A 27554-nucleotide genomic window follows, 5' to 3' on the forward strand; every position below is an offset into this window, starting at 1 on the left:
TGTGTGGGCGAAAACGTAGCTAGGACAACATGATAATTTCACAAATCACGTGACGAAAAACTGCATAGTATGATTTCATCCTCAAAATTTCATAGCAAAGGTGAAACAACGATATTGTTATTTTGGAATGCTTGCGTGTATAACTTAGATGGAAACCTTTTAAATCCAGCGAAGAGTTTATATTATGTCCAAAAGTTTCTTTCGTGGGACCTATGATTAATAGAAAATATGAAAGTAAGAGTGGCGGATTGAATCTGAAAAGAGAAAGTGAGGAAAGACGCGATTTGCCTTATCTCGCCGGCAGAACAACTATGGGGAATACTCTGAGAAGTACGGGAGGAAGAGCACCAACCGCGACCGGGAGAAGACATTCGTCAGCATTAAGTAGCGTAAGCCACAAAGACACACTTAATTTTGAAAATGGAAGCGATTTACCGCAATTTGCAGGGAAATCGTCGAACAGTACCTCAATATTGAGCAGTAATTACATCCCGAGACGTAATTCTTCAGATAGTGGATATAACAGTTCTGGAAAAGGTTATGAACCACGGGGTGAACCTGCGTTAACAAACAAGCTTCAACCGTTAAATATACAGGATTGCAACAAATTGGGTAAAAGCGATTATAGTCAGCTCAAGTCGCATAGGAATTTTAAGCCTGAAACTTACCAAGGAACTGACACAAGTGGATGCCGTAGCAGAAGTTTAGACTTGAATTATAGGAGGTCTACTTCATATGTGACTGATAGATCTATGTTGCCTAGATCTGTAAGTATTGTTGGCTTTTGTAGAATTTGATTTTACAAAACTCATACTCAATATTTAATTGAGCATAGTTATTTAGTAAATTGGATTTATTATGCGCAATGGAGTATAGTGAGTGCCTATGCAAGTGTTATCAGCTATACTGTACAAACAGGAAGTAATATTGACAATGTGGCCAAATTCCTGGTTGTGACATCTGATTGAGTTTTCAGACTTTATTGCAATTTGGTATATATGGATAAAGACTGGTACAATTATAGAATACCAGGCCAATAATCCATTATGTTAAAGATCTGTTACAGGATCAATTTTAAAATATAGAACTGCCCTGTTCTTTAAAAATAGAGTTTATTCTTGTTCTCTGGAAGTCTAATTCATGGATTAAGTAACAAAACAAGGTACATGTATCTAGAAGACTATATGACAATTCACTGATGAATGTCATATAGTCTTCTAGATATATATAAGATGTGGGTTGGCCAGGTATTCTATAATTGCTCCGATGCTGATATCACTTTTGCCAAAGTTTACTTGAATCATATAAACTAATGACCACTAATAATTTGGTGAAAAAGTTTATTAGTCATTAATTACAACACAATAATCAAAAGAACTATAAAAAATATGAATGTACCCATACAAACAATACATTTTCATACCAATTCCAATTCTTAACGTCACTCAATTTATTTTAGCCAACAAGTGGATCAAATGGCCTTGTGGGGTTGCAAAATTTGGGGAATACTGTAAGTATCCACATTTTCTCAAATAACTCATGGATATATAACTTATAAGTCAACAAGTTTTCAAAATACATCTCCCTATAATACCACCAAGTGGGTTATCTGTTTTGATAATTTTATTAGTCATCATTGCATGATACCCAGACCAAGTATTTTATACAAAATCACTAAAAGCGATGTATTGCTATATATATTCATTCCTAGAATCACAACTAAATAGCTTTTTAAGTTTTCTTTCTTCAAACTATGTTATTTTTATGTTTTAGTGTTTTATGAATTCAATTTTGCAATGTCTCAGCCATTGCCGGCCTCTAAAGGACAAAATAATTTCTTGTGATGACTCTCTTCAGCATATTAATAGACACAGTAAAATGAAAGGAAAGCTGTTTTGTGGTATGTGTCATGTAGGAGTAAGGTTATCAATACATTTAATCTAACCACATAGGAGTAAGTACTCTCTTAATTACTAGGGGGACTATCATACAAAAATGACCAACTGTGACAATGCTTAGCCTTGGACTAAGCATGTGCACAAAAGTAGGGAACATACATTATATACCATTTCTTCCAGCCTTAATTAATTATTACTCGTCAGATATTGACAGTTTAGTGCTTAGAATTACCTAATCTGAGTAATCCTCAGTTATCCTCTACTTTCAAAAACCTCATGCGCTGTCTTAATGTAAAAATATGTATTGCAAAAACAAGTTACCAGCGTGCTTTCTAAATTAAATTATGTTACATGTCAATTATAGCTTTTTCAGATTTAATCCAAACAATGTGGTCCAAAAATGTGACAGGTACTGAAGTCTCCCCACGCAGTTTTAAAATGCAGATTCAAAGATTTTCTCCTCGATTTGTGGGTTATGAGTAAGTATAACAATTCCTTTAAATAAATTGCTTGCATATTTAGAAGCTATAGCATTGGTGGGGAAGCTAGCTGAGGTCATGAATATGTTTTGAACTTCTTGTGGGTTCAGATGAAACGTGAATCACATAAAAATCAAATATTGCCCTACTAGCTGGTACAGCTACTTGATGCCAGGGAGAAAACATTTGCAATCATAGAAAAAATAATTTGGAGAAAATTGCAATGTTTACTTCTTGGAAAGGTTGCACAAGCTTGCATTGTCTCCCCTCTACTATTATCTGTTTAATTTTAAAACATTTTGCATGATGAAAACAAAAAGCAGTTTTATTTGTAAAATGTGAAGGGTTTTCCTTTATTTTAACTGTGATCTTGAACAATTGATAAAACAACCTTTCTATATGAAAAAGTTAATTTTTTGGTAATGAGTTTCAGATTTCTACAGAATGATTAATTTTTTTCACTAAAACCATGGAATTACTCACTCTTATACATATCACTGCAAATTTAATGCATTCAACTTTGATATTATAGTTATAATAAACTGTGTTTTATTCTTCTGTAGGCAACAAGATTCCCAGGAATTTCTGCGTTTTCTCCTGGAAGGGATAAATGAAGATCTTAACAAGGCAGTGAACGCTAGTAAAAGATCAAGTGCAAGTCAAGTATCTCCTGATTCAACAAGTAAAAGGAGGTAGACAGCTAAACTTTGGTTTTGGATAGGGACGGATCTAGAAGCTTAATTGGGGGGGTGCATATTCATATATTCGTCTTATGCCCGATTGATTTCTTTTGATAGCGATTGTTTTTACCCTCTTTTAAACTTGAATATATGAATATGCACCCCCCAATTAAGCTTCTAGGTCCGTGCCTGGAACACATCAATTGTATCTAAATTAATATGATGATCATTGAGTGTGAACTCAAACTTAATACATTTTTTATAGTGAAAAGGATTTGTCAGATTACATGTGGGCTCAGTATAAACTAAGGGATGAAAGTTTAGTTACTGGTAAGGAATTTTTCTTCTTGCAACGTATTTGTGTAAGCGTGGATATATATAATGATTCCTGATGACTGCATGAATATATTTTTTAACCACACCAAGATATTTGACACATCCCATGCTTCATTGCCCGAACCATAAACTCTTTGACAGCTCTTTTGAAACTCTTTGGTTGGTTAATTGGTTTTTTTTAATGAGCCAATGCGCAGAAAGGTCGTATTCAAATAATTCAAAATAAGTAAAGTTAGAACGACCCAATGAGAACACAGACTCACCCAGTCACCTACATTACACTCTGCTTATTTTGATCTATTTTTCAGATCTATTCTGTGGTCAAATAATGAGTACTCTGAGGTGTACTAAGTGCAAACATCGATCTGTGACGTTTGATCCATTTTGGGATCTTTCTTTGTCAATACCAAGGGTTTGTATTAATATTTTCTTCGAAATATTCGACAAATATTGTATTTTTTGGGTTGCTTGTATTGTATATACTTACGTTTCACATTCGGTATAAACAGTAGAAGACTAGGTTGCAATCTGATTTTGCGATATGAAAACATCGAGTTAATAAAAAAGACGACAGTCAATGTTCTATGTGCATATTTTTCAAGTGTACCAAACTGTATAATTTTCGCACTAAATGTATAGTTACAACGCTTACAAACGGCCGCCGGTTCTTTAGTTCGTCACGAAGCCCCCCTCCGCTCCGCGTCCCTGCGGTATGTACGATATGCTAGATTGTAACGTACATCTTGTATTTTTAGGGTTCGTATCAGCTTCGAACAGCAGATTTCAGATGCTGTTACATTCGAACTGTTTAAGGCTTTTCACGAAGAAAGAAGATTTAGACGGAGATGAGAAACCAGTGAGTAACCAGCTAGGAACATTACATTTATAGGTAGTTTCTTGTCGTTGTTAAATCGGTATAGGGTATAAACTGGTGTTTTCATAGCACGAAGTAATTTCATAGTCTGTTACTACCATACTTTTATAGATACCAGGTAGTCAATTCAGTTTGAAGGTCGCATACCCCTCATCCCCAGGTTTCTGTAAAACACGCGGTTACGATGCTGCGTCTTCCTGAGGTTCATGTCCCCACCCTTACTTTTCTCTTGTTCATGATTCACCACCTAATTCGGCTATGATTTTGGTCCATATATACAGTTGACTTACTAATTTTTATATATCATATCTTTTCAGAAATGTGAGAAATGCAAAACACGGCAGAAATGTGAAAAACAAATTAAGATTCACCGATTTCCCAGAATATTAGTTATTCGTATCCTTTTTCCGAACAACATTAAGTCTTCGATTTGACTGATTGCAAATATGGGGGATATTCGAATGGGAGCTGTATATTATTGCATCATTTTTTCGCACACATCTTCTAATTCTGACGCGTGCTCGCAATTGCCATTTAAAGGCCAGAATCTCAGTTTCCCGGCTGTTTTCTGGTATGGTTTGAAAAATATGACAAGCTATATACAGGCAAAACACTTATAAAAGGCCGTGAAGCGCAAAAAATATCAATAAATATAGTCAGGTGTTACTAGAAATTAAAATCATGTATACCTGTTTTTAGGTCACATGCAGCTATCTGTCTTCAAACCCCAAGGTCCATGAGGTTTTTGCAGATTGAAATATCAAATTGTGCAAATACTCCATAAAATTAAGGAAGTTGCAAGTTCTTAACTTATTTTGTGCAGATTTAAAAAGGTTTTCGGGATTCGGTTACCGATCAAAGCTTCAAACGGATGTGGAGTTCCCATTAAACGATTTGGATATGTCTGAGTTTGCTTCTGAATGTTCAGACGAATGCTCTGATAGAGGTAAAAGGTCTCGCCGTTCATGTACTTAATTAAGTCATGTTTTACCTTCTTTTTTAAAAGGGTAATAATTCATCATTCGTACGTAATTTTTTGGACAGACAGAGCTTTTTACGTATCAATGACCAGCGATAATAGATATCGCCGAATTACGCCGATGAATTACGACATTCGTCCATAGGCGTACGGGCGCAACTTCGTTGGGGGGGGGGGGGGTAATCACCCGAATTTTTTAATTATACAACTTGCCCGAATTTTAACATTAAATATTCATATTCTATGCATCTTTTTTTATCGAATGATCCTTGGTGTTCAATCCCTTGGAACAAACTAGTTTAGGATAGTATTTTTAGGAAAGTTTAATTAACATTCTTGTTGGTGGTAAATTCGAATGGCAATGTTGATACATCACATTATCTTCTTCAAACTAGATTACTCTTCTATCAAGTATAATTTATTTGCCGTATCCAATCATTGTGGTAGTGCGTTTGGTGGGCATTATACAGCATACTGTAAACACCCTGAAACGAAGGAGTGGCATAGCTTTAATGACTCCAGGTATATCATGTTTGTTTGAAATATTGAATCTTAGAAAGAGCATCACAGCCTCGATGATTTCAAAAACCTGGCAGAATTGCCCTTCACGCGCATTTTCCCGGGTTTGAGTGAAAATGATTGTGTTGAATTGAAATTTTTGGAAGGCAAATGCAAAAAATGATTATTCAAGGTTATTTTATATACCCGAGTGTTTTATCAATAATTTTTTTCTGGTACTATACCCATGCAAAAACGATGAATGCTCCTTATTCCTGTTTTATAGAGTGGGTTCATTATCAAGTTCCAGTGTTCGAGGTTCACAAGCATATGTTCTCTTCTATGAAAGAAATGAAAGTTAAGTGGTGGCACTTGCTTGGCATGTAGTGTTGATTTTCCGTATATACATTATTTGTATATATATCTTATTGTATTTAGATTTCAATTTTTTACCCATATAAAAAAATTAATCAATTTTGTAATATGTCGATGTTATAACATTGCATAGTGCCGTGTATAAAATTTGCTGACTTCAAGTCATCAGCAATTAATATTCTTACAAGATAGTCAATCCTAGCCGTCTAGATGTAGTATACATATTTAATTGAATTATCTTATTCATTAATGTATAATTATTTATTTATTTATTAAAGTTAATATTAATAGTGTTCCATGAATACAACTCCAATAGATGTATAAAAAATGGCAACCTAATTAAATCCAGCATGCCATTGTGCATGGGCGTAACTTTCTTGATTGAAACAAGCGCTTCAATTAGGGCAGATCATTAGGCTTTCGCAGTTGAATGAAACATTTTTTCATACCATATTTGAAAAGTGACGAAACTGGACAGTCTTGACAAATTCGTGATTAATTGCTTTTTTAGTTCAGCGCATATGTAAAAATACGCGATTTTTATAAAGACAAGGTTCTTAAACAAACTGTATTACCTCATTTCCCCTATACGGTACAAAAAACAGTCATTTAGGCGATTCAACAGTGAAGAGCCTGATCTATCTTACATACGTAATATTCAAGAAATTGCGCTGCTTTATTAAGGTAATTTTTTGCCCAATAGCACACTGAGGTTAGGTTACCTTTTTTTATACACCCTATATGCTTTGTGTTATCTGTTATTGATCCAGACAAAGTATTGCAAACTGTATGAATTGCCAATAAGACCCAATCCTGTGACTGATATCCATGTGACTTATATGATGAAATATTCCAACTTGGTTTAAACTGGCCTAAGACCTTACACTAACTTGTGTTATTAAACTAAATTTGATCTTTTGAACTTGTAACAACAATCTTTAGTAGTTGCTAATCTGAGCGCTAGGTGGGGGGGAAGGGGGTTATAGTGACAAGGGGCTTTTGCCCAACCAATTTTTGTTGTTACAATTACGTATTGCCACTAGTTGATCTATACACAAAGAAAATGAATGAAGTAAGCAAGTCTGTCTTATGAAATAACCTGTTTTTTCAATCTAGTATGATGAATGTAGTTTTGTGCAACTATTATATAAACAATAACCAATAAATTTAAACTGTTTTTTAGCAAGAAGCATAAAACCAAAGTGTATGTATTTTATTGCTGAATACCCATTAGTCCAGACAACTTCAAGTACACATTGACACAATGAAAAAGTCACCACTTAATCTTGCCAAAGCATTTTGGAGTTTGAGACTGATTGTAGCAAAGTTGCTGCCATCTATCATCAAATCTTGATTTGCTGGTATTTGCCAAGATCTGTAAGGTTTTCCAAGCTCTTTGCACTGTATAAAGCAAATAATTTGAATTTTGAGGATAGATTTGACTGGCAAGTGTTCCATAGCAGACACTTTGATACATTCTTGCTTGAATAAGATAGAAGATCAGGTCACTTTCCTCTGTTGTTAATGGGTTGTTTAATTGATAGCCAGCTACAGTATATGCACCAGCTTCAATAGGATCCTCTGAATGAATTGTCATCATGTATGCTGCCGAAGCAGAAACCTCAAATACGCGACAATTATAAGATGCTAAATCAAAGTCAATTACTCCAGCTGCATCATATCTTTTAGAGTTTTCCTTGAATATAATATTTGTTTCATTGATGTCTGCATGAATACATTGTTTTGGGAGGTAACCAAGTTTTGGTTCAATTCTATTTTCAAAAATATCCTCAACATTATGCAAAAGTTCTTTGTACTCAGGTTCCTTGATGATGTTACTCACACTTGTGGCCATGGGAAGGTTGTTGAGATCCCAACGCAGACTTCGTGTTTGGAGTGTTGGACAAACAAAACCCTATGGAAACCCAGATTTAAAAACCAATGTCTAAAATCTACATTTTGAACTTGTTATTGATGCAATTATAATCAAAACAACCACAAGGTCAATTTTTTTATTTCATATGGGCAGTGGTGTTTTCAAATGCATAATTCATGTTCAATTAGTTCAGGTCCACGTACTTTATCTCTGAATTCGGGCATAAATCGTGAATTTATTATTTCTACCTTTTTACCAATTTGTGAACCATAAAAATGTGAACGTGTCACGTGTGCAAAGATTATGGGGTGCTGTTATCACAACATGTTGAACTAGTTTGGTTTCGCATCGATGATTCCACGAAATAAAGATACTCTTAAAATATGGCACGAATAAACACAATTTTGTTTTCGATGCGACCAAAAAAACATAATTAACAATAAGGTGTTAAATATAAAAAGTAAATACATTTACAATCGACCTGCGATATTTAGCATACAGTGATACAGACCTTTAAAACTTTGTCTATTTCGGCTGCAAGACAGCCAACTTGATAAAACATATTTAAATCGCAGGGTACCCCTCGCATATTATCCCCTGGAATGTAAGATAGCAAACGAACAACACAATCGAGTGGGGAATTTTCTGATTTGTTGTGTGCTTCATGCGTATGACGGTCTCTTGTAGCGCTCAGTTTTCTCATTTCATAAAGCTGGCCATTTGATGTTTGTTGGGGGATTGAGCATGGTATGCCACGATTATTTAATCTGATCATCACATCATTCAATTCATCTATTATCCCTTTCTTTTCACCTAAATCAGCGAACTTACAAACTTTTAGCGTAAATTCCCGTTCTCGATCATTTGGCAAGGATCCACGCAAATAAAAACATCTCGCTTCGAATGAGTTTAATTCTTTCACGATTGTAGATGACGATGATTCATTCAAATTCAAATTAAATATTTTTTTTGCCAGGTATACCGCCATTCGGTTGTTTACAAATGGTCTTACCACACGAATCATTTTTGACACTACTTTTATAGTACTTTCAAAATTACGAACTGATCGAGGTAGGTCGAATACCGTAATCCCAATACGATAAGCAGTGATGCATTGCATACAAACATGTGGCTGGACCAACCACTGAACTATATGTCTATCGCCTGCCTGTATTATTACGTACAATATGATAGCACCCTGGGCCAGAGGGAGAGGGGAGAAGGACGAAAGGGGCAACTTGCCCTAAGCCGCCCCTAAAATACTACAGGAATAGAATTGAACTATTGTTGGAAATAATTTTTTGGGAGTTTATAGGTATTGTAATATATGATTTATTATTATTATATATATTATAATATATTTTAAAAACCTCCCTCCTTTCCTGAAAACGGAGGAAATCGCATCTGCTGTGCTCTAATTTTTAAAATTAATTACAATTTGCGAGGAGACACTCCCCTGACACCCCCAGAAGTTACCCGCTGGCAATTTTTTACACTCCCCTGACACCCCCAGAAGTGACCCGCTGGCAATTTTTTGTTCACGAGCCACGACGACATTTAGTAATTTCTTGCCCGTTTTGGTAATTTTTTGGACACTTATTTAGACTTAGTAAATAGTAAACGCGTTCGAACAATTTGGTGCCAACAAGAGGGACGGATTGCACCAGTTGGTTAATTTCATTAATGCACAAAGTTTCATTATTGAAATCTTCGAAAGAAATTTTATATATCCTTTTTCTACAATGATAAAAATCAGCAGCCCTGGTGGATATGATAAACTCCAATATACTCCACTGTCTTCTGACGAGTATTCCATAGGCGCAAATGTAAAACATAGCAATATTCCCGAAGAGAACTTGGTGACAATACGAACATGTGCTGCTGGTGTTAATTATGCTGATATATGTATACGTTGGGGGGTTTATAAATCAGCTAAACAGTATGTTGGCTGGCCAATAACACCAGGATTTGAGTTCAGTGGCAAAATCATTGCAAAAGGTTCCAATGTTGCTGAATTTGAATGTGGTGAAAATGTATTTGGTCTGACCATGTTTGGTGGTTATTCTGAGACTATTAAAGTACCAAAAGATCAAATCTTCTCAATGCCTAAAAAGCTTGAACTCAAACAAGCTGCAGGTTTCCCAACAGTTGCCATAACAGCATGGTATGCCATGTTCCAACTTGCTCAACCACGACCTGGATCTTGGATATTAGTACATTCAGCTGCTGGTGGGGTTGGTAGCATGTTAGTTCAAATGGCAAAAATAGCAAAGTGCAATGTTGTTGGTGTTGTTGGTGCTTCGCATAAGGTCAAGATAGTCAAGGAAACACTAGGTATGTGATAACACAATTAGTTAAGAAATATAATGGTCGAAACATTTACATTTATTTGAAGAATTCACTTTTCTCTAGGGTGTGACAAAGTCATTGATAAGTCTAGTGAAGATTTGTGGAGTAGTGCAAAAAGGTTCTCCCCAAATGGATACCATGCAATCTTTGATGCAAATGGTGTTGCTACTTTGAATGATAGTTATAGTCACTTGGCACCAATGGGCAAACTTATTGTATATGGTAGGTATTATTTATTTTCTATTCTTACCCAAAGACCAACATACATGCATCCTAAGCTGCATTTATATTTTGATGATAATCTGTTGCCTAGAAATCTAAGCAACAGATTTTATACCCAGGATGGATAATTTGTCTGGACACGGTTAATAGAAATAAGACAAACTTGGACCAAGGGGCCAACATCAATCTTTTCTTCAACCAAGCTACTTTATCCAGATAGATAATCAAAAAGCAAGATTTCTAATTATTACCTAAATTAAAATATGTGTTAATATCTATTGCTTATATGTATCAACTTCTTAAAGTTATTCCTTATTTCTTATCTAAGCAACAAGAGATTGTTGGTTGGGAAAGACACCTACTTTTTGACAGTGAATTTGCACAACTGGAACTTTTAAGTTTTATCATATTTCAGGATTTCACACAATGCTGCCTAGATCAAGTGACACAGCTGATGGGTCTATAGCATGGTGGCAATGGTTAAAAATTGCTTGGAATTATTTCTGGACTCCTCGTTTTAATCCGCTTCAGGTAAAATTCAACACTATAGCACTATACTAGAAATATGGTAAGGTAATGACATGCTAAAGTATCTTTGTTGAAATCAATTTTTGTCAACAACTTTAATGTTTGAATTTAGATGACAGAGGAAAATAAAAGTATTATGGCCTTCAATTTGAGTTTTCTTTTTGGTGAAAAAGAGATGTTAGCAGATGCTATGCAACAATTACTCTCATGGGTAGAGGATGGTTCTCTAATGGTGTGTAAAGTACAAGAGTATCCTTTAAAAGATGCAGGTAAATCACACAGTGACTTGGAGTCAGGTAAAACCATTGGAAAACTTGTTCTTACATCTGAACAATTTGAACTGCAACATCCAGATGATATATAAATGATTTACAAATTAGTATAGTATGATTGTAATGCCAATGTCTAAAAAGCTAGCTAGGGTTGATTAATATATTTAGCTATAATATTAAATGCATGGAGACCCTTAATATAATCACAATACCCGCATTGGGCTTTTGGGTAAAATTAACTATTTGCAATTAATACATAGTTTTAAAGAATATACAAAAATCTAACACAAGCATGTTTCACATTTTTTCTGAAATTATATGCATGTCTCTTATTTATATTTAACTGAAATATTTCTTTTCGTATGGCGAATCAGAATTTTATATTAGACAAAAATAGATATAAAATTATTTGTCTTACATCAAGGGGTTGCCAATTTAGGTTCTTGTGTAAATCAAATGACCGAGTTACCCCAGTCATTTTCTTGCATGATTTTTTATTTGCATCTTTGAGGCTGATTCCACACTTATCCCAAATTGGGCTGCAATAAATAAAGTGGGCTTTATAATAGCAGAATTATTGTAAAGTATTTGGTAATCAATATAGTTATTGAAAGAATCAATCTGTTTATCCCAGGACAACTTTTCATCCGTACTCTTGTCAAGGTAGGAATTTCAGCCTGCAGGGCTTATTGACTGACTTACCAAATCAGGCATATAGTTTATGTATAATAGGAATTCATGGTAGTAGAGGATGTAACCCAGATTGAATTAGATAAAATTCTATGAATCCTAAAATTCTGTTAGCTTGATAAAAGCACAATTTTTTCACTATAACAAGAGACCAACTAAGTTTGAATCATACTAGAATAACAGATTGTAACGAGGTCTCATGAACGGAAAACTATCCATTGATCCCAAAAAATGTAGAGAGAGAGAGATGAGTACGTGTTTAGCTCTAAACCCTAATTGGAATTTAGACCGCAAAGAATTGTTGAAAATATAACCGTAAGAATTTATTTTAATACAAGTAAGCATGTTTTGGAATCGTCATAGCAAAATATATACTAGGGCCGGTACCTGTTGTAAATCAGCGGGGAATTGTGATTCAGAGAAATGTTTAATATCACGGACTTCGCTTATAGGGATGGTGAACTCTGGTTTATTTGTAAGTATTAAATCTATAATATTGTCAGGTGTCTCCGTATTTCTGCTAGGTTATTGAGTTGATTGATAAAGAGAGTTTGAAGATTGCATCTGACGAGTTTAGATCCGTCGAAATGTCGTCTAGTAATCTCTAATGCATTATACTGGTAATTTATCAGGACTAGATCTCTTCTCTCGTTAAATGGTATATTGTTTTCTACTGATATAAGGAGTTACATTACCCCTAAATTTGCCTTCATTTCTAATTTTCATTTATTTGCCACAAATATAATTATACATTAATTCATCTATACGTTTACACTAAGTTTACATTGATTGCGAAAATGATTTCATGCACGTACGTTTTGTTGGGTTTTCCGCATATCTTGTTTAAATTCTTCATTTCATTTTGTTTCTAAAATCCATCGTATATATTGAGCTAAGAGAGCCACAGCAACACCAGTTTCATGATTCAAGCAACCGTCTTTGAACAATTTTTCAGCGTATCGGGGTTTTCTTAATGTTCTTGTACTTTGTTTTGCATGGACCTTTGTAATTGAAAGATATAAGCCAATCAATGTATCTCTACAATTGGGAAGCTAAATATAACCTTAACTGTTTATTTACCGGGCGTAATCTAAGCTACAACATGTAAACTGAGGTAAAAAAAAATTCTGGAATCTATATGTCTATGGAATTTCAAAACTTACAAGTAAGCCGTCAAATTGGGAATAAGAGTTATTTTAGCCTTTAATGTAACAATTTATCTTATACCTTTGTTCCAAAGCATCCGACACCAATTTGCCATTTAAGAATCGTGTTGAGATATCTCTCATTCAGAAAATCTTCATAACCTGCTAAACTACACACAAGAGATTGCTCCATGAACAGATCTTTCTCATATTCCAACACATTGTCATCTTGCCATAACTGTTCCGCTGTTTGTAAAATGTTTTCACACAATTCAAGAAGAAACTCTTGTGTATCGTTGAAACCAGTTCCTTGAAACTTCTTTTTGATAGCATCTCCACAACTTTCGCTAAGTCCAAAAAGGAAATATAGGACTTGATGTGTTGGTGTGTAGCCATCAACGTATTTCTGAGTCTCGAACTGCCAACAGGAATCTGTTATGTTACACAAGCCGTATCCGTCTTTATCTTTTAACAAAAGTGAAATACAATGATCTGAAGTCGGACCGTCAAACATAATATTTTTAAGGGGTTTTTTCAATCCTGAATTTTTACGATTCATTTTTTGAAATCGATGAAATAATTTCCAAGGTTTGGAAATAATTTTGTAAAACATTTGGAAGGCTTTTATATTATCATCACGAGCAACTGATAGGGATTTATTGGAAATACGTTTGGCACTTCTGTGCATTTTTTCGATTAGAAAGATAAGTTTCATTTTTCCGATATCTAATATGTCATGTTTGTTGTCCGTCACAATTTTTAGCAATATTCCTTCAGCAACTCTTATTCCCAAGAGAGAATCTATAGTTATCGTTTCGTAGTTATGATCATAGTAAAATAGGACCTTCTCTAATGCGAAGACAGCTCGTTCCAGAAACTGGCCTTTTTCACTTCTTTTGATCGTCAATGCTCGGCTAAAGTTAAACACGATGCTGTTAAGCGCTATGGAAAATAGTAGAATTTGGGTAAATTTTGTTGTGATTCGACCGTACAACTTCATCTTGAACGATAAAGTTTTCTAGGATAACGTCTCTGTCTCGCGGATTATTTATATGCCCCTATTTCAAGGGCTGTTACATGTATAATTATCATCGTAATTATGTATGTGGGTGAGGGCCATGCTGTGTTTACTTTCTTCTTCTTTCCTTATGTACATATATGGTTTCTGCAAGAAAGACGCTTCCGTGGGAGTAGACGCATGCTGTGTTAGAAATAATCTCTCCGCCTGTCCGAATTATTTTATCTTCAATAGGAAATCATTCAACAAACAAGGGGTTTTGAACGTGATTTATCTTCCACACGGCGAGCCACACAGAATTACAGGATGCAATAGCTGCAACTGTAACTCTCGGGCTTGTGAACGAGTTATATATATACACGACGTTTACAGTCGTGGAGCTGATTTTCACTAAACACAATAGACTGTGCCTTGTCTTTTTCATTAGTGTATCCAACTCTTAATCTTATTTCTTCACTTCTCCTAGTAATTAGTTATCTATTGTTCATTTGCTATATCAACAACAATCACAGTTGTCCGCTGTTGGTGCTTTTTTTAATACTGCTGTTAGCAGCTTCAATGACATAAATACTGATTGGAGTAGATGTGGCGGCTCATGTGGGGAGTTTAAACTCTTGAAAAATAAGATTTTTTCTTGATAGCTGTAAGTAATTAATTTCACATTTAAGATATATTGTGCATGGAGTATCCGTGATTACTCGTGTAAACTGCGGCCAGTGTTTAAATTTATTAAATGTTTGACAAGTCTGTTTAAATTACATATTAACTGGGTGACGAAATTGTATTTCTTAACAATTTTTTTTGATGAAACACGCAAGATAAATTCATGCAATGTATATGATCTGCGTCTATTTATAGTAAGGAAATTAGTTGCAGCTTTTCCTGAATCTTTTTTTTCTCCAATCTATTTCATTTAACGAAAAACTTTCATCCATTGATAATTACACTGTTGCGATTAACATATTGATAGATTTTGCGCAGCTTTTAACTTCTTCCGGCAAATAATTATGCGTTGTATAGAGCGATATATAATTCAAGAAAGATAGTTTGATTGTCCCGCTTTGATTTACTTACGTCAAATGCTCTCACATGCATTGAATTGAAATTTAAAAAGTATTCTTACAATGTAGGCCCGGGTTGGCGGATCAAAACTGCTTCGCAGCAAAAAATATATATACGCAGTGCATGTGATGGACTTTCAAACTAATAATTACATTGAAACATGAAGTTGACGATCAATCTTTTCATGAGCACCTGTGTAATAAGCCATTTGCGTGAGATCGGCGTAGTAGGGTTACTGCTGTTTTAGTGTTAGCACGGACTTGTTTGTCAGTTTGATACTCAATTTTATCATATTCAGTTTCCTGTGACTACCATAATAATCTCATTACTTTAGTTTGAATACAAGGACTTAAGGCCGATCTTAAGGTATCGTAGCGAAACGTAGCGTATCTCATTGTTTTAAAGTCATTAGTTCTGATCGAATGCGTCGGAAACAAAGATATATACGGTTACGCTACGTTACGTTACGTTACGATACGGTTGAAGTGGAAAACAGGCCTTACGGGTGGTTAAATTCGTTATTGTTTCATCAAACACTTGAATACTGCCTACATCGTTGGAGAAGAGTAGAATGCAGTTCAAGACATGTCAAATACAACATTTTTTCGTCGTATATTTAAAACCATGGAAACTTCGGAATATTATTATGTGGAACCTTACACGTACCCGTTTTGTCAAAGAATGTAACCTTTCATACGGCGACATAAGTGCAAATGAGTTTTAAGTCCCTAACTGAAATTGAAAATCATGCCTGAATTAATTTAAAAGGTGATCGTTCATTTCAATGCGTAACCGTTCAGCTTGACATATGTTCAAATAAAGCTTGTAAAATGTTATTTTTCGTTCAGAATTTTAATTAGCAGGAATAAAGAGCAATTTAGACACAAACCATATCCTCAATAGCTGCGAAGGATGCCTATCATCAGTTTGACGATGTTTTGGAGATTATTTGCTGCCTTGCTGTTTCTGATGCTAATCATGCTATCTAATTTCTCCCTCGCACTTACAAGTCACAAGTTAGAAAGGTATATTGATCGCACAATAAAGTCATTAGAAAACGTTGTCGGCTTCTACGTGAACAATGTTGACAAAGTGAATTTAGATTCTATCTACGGCCTCCGTGTTGGTCAGGGTGCCATAGCCAGTATTCTTCTCCATGATAATCATCGTTTTCACAAATTGAAATCCTTGCATAACGTCATGAAGAATACCGCTGAAAAATCGCTTCCATATTTGAAGGAATACCAACGCAACTATTTTAATATGTTTAAACCTATCGTGGAGAAACCATGGAAATTATTCTCTGGCTTTAGACAAGTGAAAAACATGGCATTAACGTTTTCCACTAAGTCTAATGCTAAGTCTAAACATTTTACACAGCACTTTACTGAAAAAATATCAGATAAATGTATGACGGAGATGACTGGAACTAGTGCTCATTCGCACAATCCTTGCAAAGTATCGTTAGACTGTCTGAAGCTCATGACAAGCAATGAATTGCGAGGTTATGGAAATACACACCAGATATTATATTTTCTCGTTGGATTGCAAACTGGATGTCGTCATATTATTGAAAAGGAATTCCAGAAATTCCATGGATATCTCAAGCAAAACCATATCTTCAATGTTGATGACTTTTTCGAAAAGAAGTGTGCGCAGATCTTTGTGGAAATGAAAAAACTTAGTAAGAACGTTGTGATGGGTTACAATACTGATTTATTCATGGAGCAAGGTTTGGTATGCGCAATTCTGGGATTTGAAAATTTCCTCGATCCTACAACACTTGAAAATATCTTCATTTGGCAAGATAAAGAGCTTGGTTGTTTTGGAAGGATGAAAACTAATTCTCAGGTAAAGCATTCAGTAAAAGCTACAACTTACAAGTACTAAAGAAATTCATATTTGTTTGATTTTGCGATTGAAGCTGCCTGAAAATCAGTAATAATGCTGTATTTCAGTATGGCTAGATCAGGGAAGAAGGAAGTAGTCTATATTAGCTACGTGCAATCGATATTTATACCCACCCTATGGCTAATATACTTAGTGCATGATGTCCTTATAATTTAACTGTAGTTTGTTAATTTCAGACTTTGATGCAACTCAATTACTCTCGCGAATCACAATGAGAAAGATTTTGTACGACAGAACACTTGACAATGGTTGTTCTTCACACGAAACAGGCGTGGCAACAGGTCTACTTGGTGTTTACTTACGTTGGTTACTGCTTCATCAACCTGAAATTGAATAAAATTTCATTGTCCTAACCCCTCTCTGTCCATTAAGCTCGTAAAAATTATTTTATTATGCAATTCTAAGTATTGATTCGGTGTCTCGGTAATTTAGTCAAGCCATTTTTTAAAATTTTTTAAAACAATTGGTTCCAAGGGCAATAAGGTGAAGCACGTTTCTGAATTCCAATCATCCGTCATGTAATTTCGGTTATTAAACAACGAAACGTTTATTTCTTTACATAAATTGCGGTTCGCTTAAACTTCATACCCAACCTCGTACCCAGGGTCTTCATACCCTGCAGCTGCACGATCAATACGGAATTCATCAGACGAGACTACATGTGTGCACTATGAGATTCAGTTTATCAACTATCAAGTAAATAAGAATATGCTATTGACCATACCTATAGGTTGAGCCTAGAGGCAGTAGATTGAGATTGATAAAAGACCAGTTTGAGAAGGTATAGAATGTGGGAGCAGAAAATGATGATCACTGTGCTCTGTAACTGCCAAATACTAGTCTAAAGGCTACAGCAACACGACCAACGTGAGATGATTGAAATGAGCTGCAAAAATGATGCAAAATCATTTTACCAACGTCTTCTTCATAGAGGCTCACCGACACCCCTTTTTAAAAACTTTCACGGTCACACTAAACTCTCAACGATTACGATTCATGTAAAAATGCGAAAGATATTCACGGATAAATAGTTTTTTAACTCAAAAAATTTACTGATTTTTCAAACTGCACAAGACCTATGCGATAATTTAATGCAGATATCATTTGAATTCTGTATTGAGCAATCTATTTCAAATTCAGTTGTTGGTAAGGCGTGATAGTTTTCATTCACCACTTCACCAAACAAATCCGGGTGTAAGAGTTTCTGTAGACTGATTACTGTGGTCCGCTTTACTTTCAAATAATTTTAAAAATATGTTACTATTGATTGAATACTGAAGATCAGCTAGAACGAGTATAGTTCTGAATGTCGACAGTTCATCTGCACAGCCTCATCATCATTAAGCGATAAGGAATTAATATTCAAATGTTCAAAAGCCAGGAAAATTCGAGAGAACTAATAAATTCACATATATTTTAGCACTTCGTTCAGAAGTCGCCAATAAAGTTTTGCTCACGCTCATGTAGAAGCATCGATCACGAATCTCAGATTAAAAGGTACCCCCTCCAGTGTTACACCTGTAAAGTGGACCTCGCGTTCACAGAATACTGGCAGAGTACTGGCAGAGTTTGTAAAAGGGTCAGCGGTGCTGACCGTGCTGCCACACGATAAGATCACTGAGCTATATAATAATTCCCATTGAACTCACTGAATATTCCATAATTTCATGTGAATTATTATATAGCTCAGTGGATAAGATCAACGAAATTCTAAATACTGAATTAGAATGACAGAGCACTATATTAGAATTTTAACTGAGGTAACTCATTCTTTCCAACGACTATGAAAGTCTTAATTATTGTAATCAGATAAATGAGAATTGCAAGAACGATCATAATCAGATCATAAATTCATAATGTAAATCAACAGTGCTAACGGCTATAAATTATTAATGTCGAGACATAATCATTGTCCAATCTCCTAGCGACGAACGCGGATATTCATTGTCGGAATAAATTTGTAACCAAGTCTAGTGGCTGTCCCGTTCGAGAATATTTCATTCTAAGAAATAAAACGTTTTGTTTGTTGAAAATAAAAATTTTACTCTTACGCTGTTTTTTGTTGATATCTGTGGCAATAGCGTGAGAAGATCACTTTAATTCTGGATATTTCGGTTGACATAAAAGATGGTTTACACCGCGATGTAGCAGTGGAATAATTGTCTGTCGACACTCGACACGAGTGCTTAGGAAAGCGCTCGTTCTACGTGAGAGCTATATTTTGAATTGTAATACATATCCATAGTTTAAATCAATGTGATGGTTTCGATGTAAATACATAAAAGACCCGAAAATGAAGTCACTATCTGTTGTAATATGTGCATGTTTGTGCATATTTACCGTTCTGTTGGTTCGCGACACAGGTATGCGTATGAGAATAATTTATTAAATGATAGTGTAGCATAAATCCAGACTGCAGTCTGAAATAAACATCAATAAACTTGTGAGAAACAAACTAATTTTTTGTGTTTATTGCAGTTGCTACGACGTGTAATTGTTCAATAGATTGTGTTTCATTCAATTGTACGGCTGGAACGTACTGGGCCAATGGCGCCGGTTGTTTACAATGTCCTACGGGCTACTTGTAAGTAAAAGTAGTTATGAAAAATAAGACTTTAACAATTGCCGTCAGAAATTGTGAAAATTTACAATGGGTATATATAAAACAGTTGTACTATCGTTTTGTAAAATATAGCGACAACAGGGTTTGTCTGTGGCCCAGTCAGAACCAGACCTGGTTTGACTTATGGTGTTCAGGGAGCAATTGAATTGACGAAATAGAATTATAAAATAGCTAGATATGAGCCAGTGGAGAGACTGTTTGCTGTAGTGAGATATTAATATATGATGTTTTGCAATATAATTACTCCCCTATTCTTTAACAAACCTGTTGGTATAAATCTATGTACTAGCTTTCTCAACATGCATTCAATCTCAGCTAATGTTAGAGCAATGGACTTTTCTTAAATGAGAAGTTTTTCTATCACAAAGTATGTGCAAAGATGCTAAACATCCTTCTTCAACACATGAATGAGTTCATCTTGACTAATAAGTCTGGAAATGCGACATAATGCAAGAACAAGGCTCGCGGTCTTGGCCCCTCAGCCTTGTTCTCGTGTTATGGGTTATTTCCACATTTATTGGTCAAAATAATTAAAAAATCTTTTTCATGCATGTGTTGAAGAAGGATGTTTTACATCTTTACACATAGCTCGTGAGAGTAAAAGTTGAAATCTATTTCATTTAAGGTGGTTCTAAATTTAAAACGGTGTGAAGTTTTATATTGGTAGAGCTGTTTCCCCAAATCAGGCAAATCTTATATATTGTAGATTATGTACTTTCTTTTCATATAATTATTTAAGGACTTTATTTATCATAAATTAATTGACAAAACTACAATCTCCTGCTATATATGTTTTTCCATGTCACTGCTTTCTAGACCTAATTTGAATTGAAATATTGAATGTAACTTGACAAGGCTTATTAAAATTACTGTAATCAAAGCCCAATAAAAATTAATCATGACCCTGCTATTTCTAGTAACAACAAGTCCAATTTAATGGCTGTTTCTTATTGTCAGTTTTCTAATTTTCATTTCTATATTTAGTTGTGAGGGAGGTGTAAATGCACCTAAATTATGCCCAAATGGAACTTACTATGAATTAACAGGTGCAAATAGTCCCACATTGTGTAAGGTAAGCATACTTGCAGTGTAGTGTCCATTTCTGCCCTGCAATGTCTCGATCAATGGTGGAAATACAGATTCAAAAAGAAAGGGATTAAGGCTTTATAATCTAACTTACACTCTTTCATTTTTTCCAATTTGCAGACATGCAATCTTAATACAAGTGTTTCTGCATGGCCATCAAGCTGCGCACCTTGTCCAGCTGGTTTTAGTTGTTCTGAAACTGGGCCTCCAATGCTGTGTGGAAAAGGGAGTTATTCAATTAGTGGTAATGGTTCTTGTCAACATTGTCCCCCTGGATATGTTTGTCCAACTCCATCAGAACTTCCAAAGGTATAACAAATCTTTTCTTAGATTTATTTCAGCAGAGATCTTTCTTTTGGGGCTTAATAAGGCTTAATTGTATGTAACTAATTATTAATAAACAATTGTAACTAAGAAAATTCCTTATAAATAGGTTTGTCCTGGAGGTTTTCAGCCAAGTTCTGACAGTTCTCAATGTATTCCATGCCCTGCGGGACAGTATTCTTACAATAATAGTATGCCTTGTGAGGATTGTGCTAATGGCACTTACAGTTCACAGGCATCAATCACCTGTATACTTTGTCCATCTGGATTCAGGTTTGTACAGATTTTGACCAAATTAACCATCTATGATTCTGAACCTGCATCCCTAAATTTCACATCTAAATAGTAAATATTTTTGTACTACCACAATTACAACCCCAGTCACCCCAGTGGCATTCCCCATTTACTATACACTAGCAGTCCTATGCTGTGTATATAAAAAAGTATTGTCTTTAAATTAGAAATAAATGTTGTGATTACTTGTTGAAAATTTAATGCTACTAAAAGCACAGGGCTTAACTTGGATATGATAGGGTTTAGTAAGATTAAGTGCTAGGTGGGAATAAGGGGCAAGGATATTATAAGGACATCTGCACAACAAATATTGACATTTTCTCATTAAAAGGAGCAACATGAGGTCTGCATGACTTGTTACCCACTGAAAACACTAAATGGAAACATCGAATTATTCTCCAAAATTTCTTTTCAGTTGTATGAATAAATCTACAGCCCCAGTTCCCTGTAAAACTGGGTGGTATTCTCCCAGTGGAAAGATGGCATGTGAAATATGTCCATTGGGGCACATGTGTCCTAATGTAGAGTCAGCAAATCTTCCTATTCCTTGCATTAATGGAACATATTCCAACGTTACTGGCTCAACTGACTGCACAGTTTGTCCTGCTGGTTTTATGTGTCTTGATCCTCGTCATGCTCCTGTCACGTGTTCTGAAGGTTTTTACAGTCCTTTGGGAATACCGCAATGTTTTCTTTGTCCCCAAGGTCACAGGTAATACTGCAGCTTCGTAACTCCATGCACGGGGTATAAAAGTATGCTAGTCGAAAATATCTGGTTTTCTTAATCTATGAAAACTTCCAGTATCCCTTAATAGTAATTTACATAGATCCTGCTGGCACAACTGCTCGTGAAAATTATTTGCAATAGCGAAATTTTGACTTGTCATTAATTAAAATCCACTTTTTGCCGAATATTTCTCGCCCAAAAACTAAAATAAAACTAAAATAAACTAAATAAAAAAACCTTATATCATCATGCAAAAGCACTAAAATTTTAACATCAAAAACCTTTTGCAAACCTGGAAAGCATAAAAAAGTACGTTTACGTAAGATATATAATCTAAAAAACGAAATGATTTCTCGGCAGAAAATAACACTTAAATCGAAGCAACTTTTGTAATTATCCATTTCAAGGATAATTGCGTTGATATTTATAACAATAATGACACATAGAATATATTAAGACATTATATTTTGATATAAAGATCTTGTCGATTGGTGTTTTTAAAGTTTTGTTCTAACTTTCAATGACTGCGTGCGCACCAGTGTCGCACCAGAGCGCTCAGGTAGATCAATGTGTGTGGGCTCGCTAATATCATAAGTACTCATTTCAATGTTACTATAGTTGCACTTTTGGGCGTTATAGTTAGTTTATTATTGTTCAGCAAATGTTGGTGTAAAGCAACTGATATTTACATTCTGTATTAAAAAAACAAAATTAACCTTAAATTCTGATTTTAACAGTTGCGCAGATAAATCAATGTCCCCGGTACCATGTACCCCAGGAACATATTCTGATACTGGTGAAACTAAATGTAACGAGTGTGATAAAGGATTCAAATGTCCATTTGATAAAATGCAATCGCCAATAAAATGTTTAAACGGAACATATTCTAATGAAACAAAGTCAACGGAATGTAAAACGTGTCCAGCTGGGTTTTTGTGTCCAAATGCTGATGAAACTCCAGTGAAATGTGGGGATGGCTATTATAGTCTGGGATCAGCATCACAATGTATAATATGCCCTCGTGGACACAGGTAAACAAAAACAAATATTAGTTCACACTTACAAACATGCAATTTAAAATTGATTTTATTTCAACTTATTGACAACCAAAACTCTATAGATTTAAATTAGTATAAAAAGATTTTTTCAAAATTCATTTTAACCGCTAACGCCGAAACTAAAAAAAATCTAAAACTGCTTGAAGATGATAAATGGGAACTTGCCTATATATTTCAAGTGAACATTCCTTTATTATAGTTTGGACTGCATAATATATTTCCGTTGTTGGTATGAAATATAAGTATACTTGGAAATTAATGAAGGGGGTTTAAAATGAAAAATTTTTAATAACAGTTATTTGATTCTTCATTTAAATAGTTGCTCTGATAAATCAGAATCTCCGGTACCATGTACCTCAGGAACATATTCTGATACTGGTAAAACTAAATGTAACGACTGTGATAAAGGATTTAAATGCCCATTCAATGAAATGCAATCGCCAATAAAATGTTTAAATGGAACATATTCTAATGAAACAAAGTCAACGGAATGTAAAACGTGTCCAGCTGGGTTTTCGTGTCCAAATGCTGATGAAACTCCAGTGAAATGTGCGGATGGTTATTATAGTCTGGGATCAGCATCACAATGTATAATATGCCCTCGTGGACACAGGTAAACAAAAACAAATATTAGTTTGCACTTACAAACATGCAATTTAAAATTGATTTTATTTCAACTTATTGAAAACCAAAACTCTATATAGATTTAAATACCCCATAAAAGATTTTTTCAAAATTAATTTTAACCGCTAACGCTGAGAGTAAAATAGTCTAAAACTGCTTGAAGATGATAAATGGGAACTTGCCTATATATTTCTAGTGAACATTCCTTTATTATAGTTTGGACTGCATAATATATTTCCGTTGTTAGCATGAAATATAAGTATACTTGGAAATTAATGAAGGGGGTTTAAAATGAAAAATTTCTAATAATAGTTATTTGATTCTTCATTTAAACAGTTGCTCTGATAAATCACAACCTCCGGTACCGTGTACCCCAGGGACATATTCTGATACTGGTAAAACTAAATGTAACGACTGTGATAAAGGATTTAAATGTCCATTCAATGAAATGCAATCGCCAATAAAATGTTTAAATGGGACATATTCTAATGAAACAAAGTCAACGGAATGTAAAACATGTCCAGCTGGGTTTTCGTGTCCAAATGCTGATGAAACTCCAGTGAAATGTGGGGATGGTTATTATAGTCTGGGATCAGCATCACAATGTATAATATGCCCTCATGGACACAGGTAAATATAAATTGTTTAAAAGGCTGTTAAATTTTTTCAATTAATGCTATTCTTCAAATTAAGACAATTCTTGAGTTTGGAAAATCGTCATGTATATATTCCACTACCTCACTGATATATATTCCCTACCATAGTAGCCTATAGGCTATAGCTATAACAGAAAGGCACAGTTCATGAGGTATAATGTATAGCCCCATTTATGTGGGTTCATAAAATTGATATATGATCTGTTAGACAACCATTTTATATTGATTTAAAGACACTTCTTTTTGTATGAGAACCTATCCGCTAAAAAATAAGTTCCAACTAACGTTTGAAAATGTTAAAAAATCAAGAAGAGATGCAATACAGGACTTGCCCATATACTGTAACCGTGTATTTCTGTTGTTGCTTATAAGTACTTTAACTAAATGCAGGATTTTTAAATGCAGGATTTTTAAAGCGAAACATCTCTGTAATAAATGTTCGAATCTTCATTCTTATACAGTTGCGCTAATAACTCAATATCTCCGATGCCCTGTACCCAAGGAACATATTCTGATACTGGCGAGACTAAATGTAACGACTGTGATAAAGGATTTAAATGTCCATTCAATAAAATGCAATCAGCAATAAAATGTTTAAATGGAACATATTCTAATGAAACAAAGTCAACGGAATGTAAAACGTGTCCAGCTGGGTTTTCGTGTCCAAATTCTGATGAAACTCCAGTGGAATGTAAGGATGGCTATTATAGTCTGGGATCAGCATCACAATGTATAATATGCCCTCGTGGACACAGGTAAACAAAAGCAAATATTAGTTCACACTTACAAACATGCAATTTAAAATTGATTTTATTTCAACTTATTGACAACCAAAACTCTATATGAGATTTAAATACCCCATAAAAGACTTCAAAATTCATTTTAACCGCTAACGCCGAGACTAAAAAAATCTAAAGCCTGCTTGAAGATGGTAAATGGGAACTTGCCTATATATTTCAAGTGAACATTCCTTTATATTATAGTTTGGACTGCATAATATATTTCCGTTGTTGGCATGAAATATAAGTATACTTGAAAATTAATGAGGGGGGTTTAAAATGAAAAATTTCTAATAACAGTTATTTGATTCTTCATTTAAATAGTTGCTCTGATAAATCACAATCTCCGGTACCATGTACCCAAGGAACATATTCTGATACTGGTAAAACTAAATGTAACGACTGTGATAAAGGATTTAAATGTCCATTCAATGAAATGCAATCACCAATAAAATGTTTAAATGGAACATATTCTAATGAAACAAAGTCAACGGAATGTAAAACGTGTCCAGCTGGGTTTTCGTGTCCAAATGCTGATGAAACTCCAGTGAAATGTGCGGATGGTTATTATAGTCTGGGATCAGTATCACAATGTATAATATGCCCTAATGGACACAGGTAAATATATGAATTCTTAAAATCAGTTAAATATTTCACACTTTATCAATTAAGATTATTGATATTTTAACTTATAATAAGACTCCTTAAATTTTAACTAAATTGAAATCATTCTTGAATTCGGAAAAAACCATCACACTATAGTCATAGATTGAAAATACCAGCCTTGTATATATAAAAAGGTATTTTTAAAAATTAATTTATTTAACTTGTTAAATTTTGCACTGCACAGTATATTTTTGTTGTTGACATGCACGCAATATAAGTATACCTGCTTGGAATTAATGGAGGATGTTTTAAATGAAAAATTTCTAATAAAATTTAATTGATTCTTCATTTAACAGTTGCCTTGATAACACAATATCTCCGGTACCATGTCCCCAAGGAACGTATTCTGATACTGGTGAAACTAAATGTAACGACTGTGATAAAGGATTTAAATGTCCATTCAATAAAATGCAATCACCAATAAAATGTTTAAATGGAACATATTCTAATGAAACAAAGTCTACTGAATGTAAAACGTGTCCAGCTGGGTTTTCGTGTCCAAATGCTGATGAAACTCCAGTGAAATGTGCGGATGGTTATTATAGTCTGGGATCAGCATCACAATGTGTTCTATGTCCCCGTGGATACAGGTAAACGTCGATAGGTTAACATAAAACCCATGTTTATATTCAGACACGAAAACTGACATGTGAAAGTTAAATATTTTTCAGTTTTTTATGGTTTTTGAAACGTGCTATTGTATGTCTCATTAATTCATTGGATTCTTTCAACTAAATAATTGGCTAAAATGTAGATAACTATAATCTTAAATTCCAAATTTAAAGGAAAGATGTATTATTTTCTTTTTCGCTTCGCGCTCGAAGAACGAAACTTTCTGAAAGCCGATACTAGCTATATATCTAAGATGTTGTCTTTATAATATATAGGTGTTAAAAGTGAACTAAACCAAATGCTAAATAATTAAAATAATATTTTTTATCTCTACTTTTTTAACAGTTGCTCAGATAAATCTGTGTCCCCGGTGCCATGTACCCCAGGAACATATTCTGACACTGGTGAAACTAAATGTAACGACTGTGATAAAGGATTCAAATGTCCATTTGATAAAATGCAATCGCCAATAAAATGTTTAAACGGAACATATTCTAATGAAACAAAGTCAACGGAATGTAAAACGTGTCCAGCTGGGTTTTCGTGTCCAAATGCTGATGAAAATCCAGTGAAATGTGGAGTTGGCTATTATAGTCTGGGATCAGCATCACAATGTATAATATGCCCTCATGGACACAGGTAAATAAAAGTTGATTATTTAAAAGTTAAATTAATGCGATTGATATTTAAACGTCAGTGTTAAATGTCACAAGCTGTTGATGGTTTAAACTAAAGTATATATAATATATACTGTATCCTGACTCATCCTGATATATTTTTTAAGCGATAATTTGATATATTTAAGTAAAAATTACCTATATGCACTCTGAAATTTGAAGACACCGTATATGCATTCCAAACATCTGTTTTTTAGTGCTTTCATGTTAGAGTTATAGGGTAAAGATTGATTCTA

The 27554-nt window shown here is 34.4% G+C and overlaps 6 protein-coding genes across 18 annotated transcripts in view; 4 read left to right on the forward strand and 2 right to left on the reverse strand.

Moving 5' to 3' along the window:
• The first annotated feature begins 51 nt into the window (after positions 1-51).
• LOC114530942 (ubiquitin carboxyl-terminal hydrolase 2-like) lies at positions 52-6196 on the forward strand. The gene is made up of 12 exons (XM_028552568.1): positions 52-767; positions 1460-1510; positions 1774-1900; positions 2263-2377; positions 2941-3069; positions 3323-3387; positions 3702-3809; positions 4149-4249; positions 4585-4663; positions 5091-5213; positions 5642-5768; positions 6031-6196. Exons 1-12 carry the CDS (start codon positions 213-215, stop codon positions 6104-6106), a joined length of 1656 nt encoding a protein of 551 aa, XP_028408369.1. The 5' UTR covers positions 52-212; the 3' UTR covers positions 6107-6196.
• A 1085-nt stretch (positions 6197-7281) lies between these two features.
• On the reverse strand, positions 7282-9119 carry LOC114524241 (hydroxylysine kinase-like). Its single transcript, XM_028545389.1, has 2 exons — positions 8507-9119; positions 7282-8034 (listed from the first exon to the last, which is right to left on the reverse strand). Exons 1-2 carry the CDS (start codon positions 9113-9115, stop codon positions 7393-7395), a joined length of 1251 nt encoding a protein of 416 aa, XP_028401190.1. The 5' UTR covers positions 9116-9119; the 3' UTR covers positions 7282-7392.
• Positions 9120-9539: 420 nt separating this feature from the next.
• LOC114525989 (synaptic vesicle membrane protein VAT-1 homolog) lies at positions 9540-11701 on the forward strand. The gene is made up of 4 exons (XM_028547467.1): positions 9540-10329; positions 10408-10566; positions 10982-11097; positions 11207-11701. The coding sequence occupies exons 1-4, from the start codon at positions 9738-9740 to the stop codon at positions 11456-11458; spliced, it is 1119 nt and encodes a 372-aa protein (XP_028403268.1). The 5' UTR covers positions 9540-9737; the 3' UTR covers positions 11459-11701.
• Positions 11702-11839: 138 nt separating this feature from the next.
• Positions 11840-14258, reverse strand: LOC114525999 (UPF0764 protein C16orf89 homolog). Of its 2 annotated transcripts, XM_028547487.1 has the most exons (3): positions 13284-14258; positions 12872-13057; positions 11840-11905 (listed from the first exon to the last, which is right to left on the reverse strand). In XM_028547487.1, exons 1-2 carry the CDS (start codon positions 14199-14201, stop codon positions 12914-12916), a joined length of 1062 nt encoding a protein of 353 aa, XP_028403288.1. In that variant the 5' UTR covers positions 14202-14258; the 3' UTR covers positions 11840-11905; positions 12872-12913. The 2 variants fall into 2 exon arrangements, with proteins under 2 accessions (XP_028403288.1, XP_028403279.1); XM_028547478.1 differs by lacking the exon at positions 11840-11905 and having other exon boundaries at positions 12505-13057.
• Positions 14259-15778: 1520 nt separating this feature from the next.
• Positions 15779-17508, forward strand: LOC114526013 (UPF0764 protein C16orf89 homolog). Of its 2 annotated transcripts, XM_028547507.1 has the most exons (3): positions 15779-16049; positions 16130-17132; positions 17369-17508. In XM_028547507.1, exons 2-3 carry the CDS (start codon positions 16194-16196, stop codon positions 17405-17407), a joined length of 978 nt encoding a protein of 325 aa, XP_028403308.1. In that variant the 5' UTR covers positions 15779-16049; positions 16130-16193; the 3' UTR covers positions 17408-17508. The 2 variants fall into 2 exon arrangements, with proteins under 2 accessions (XP_028403308.1, XP_028403299.1); XM_028547498.1 differs by having other exon boundaries at positions 15779-17132.
• A 1622-nt stretch (positions 17509-19130) lies between these two features.
• Positions 19131-27554, forward strand: part of LOC114525547 — a 61324-nt gene continuing 52900 nt past the window's right edge. For 5 of the 11 annotated variants that reach the window (XM_028546933.1, XM_028546940.1, XM_028546953.1 and 2 more), the window contains exons 1-13: positions 19131-19555; positions 19671-19776; positions 20800-20887; positions 21022-21210; positions 21335-21498; positions 21935-22231; positions 22984-23277; positions 23624-23917; positions 24265-24558; positions 25046-25339; positions 25688-25981; positions 26326-26619; positions 26987-27280. In XM_028546933.1, coding sequence (XP_028402734.1) covers positions 19486-19555; positions 19671-19776; positions 20800-20887; positions 21022-21210; positions 21335-21498; positions 21935-22231; positions 22984-23277; positions 23624-23917; positions 24265-24558; positions 25046-25339; positions 25688-25981; positions 26326-26619; positions 26987-27280 — 2972 coding nt within the window. In that variant the 5' untranslated portion in view covers positions 19131-19485. The remainder of the gene's footprint in view (positions 19556-19670; positions 19777-20799; positions 20888-21021; positions 21211-21334; positions 21499-21934; positions 22232-22983; positions 23278-23623; positions 23918-24264; positions 24559-25045; positions 25340-25687; positions 25982-26325; positions 26620-26986; positions 27281-27554) is intronic. The other 6 variants (XM_028546978.1, XM_028546992.1, XM_028547001.1 and 3 more) reach the window with 4 other exon arrangements.

The sequence above is a fragment of the Dendronephthya gigantea genome, unplaced genomic scaffold, assembly GCF_004324835.1.
Source record: "Dendronephthya gigantea isolate DGI-Jeju-01 unplaced genomic scaffold, DenGig_1.0 000001F, whole genome shotgun sequence".
Lineage (NCBI taxonomy): Eukaryota > Metazoa > Cnidaria > Anthozoa > Malacalcyonacea > Nephtheidae > Dendronephthya > Dendronephthya gigantea.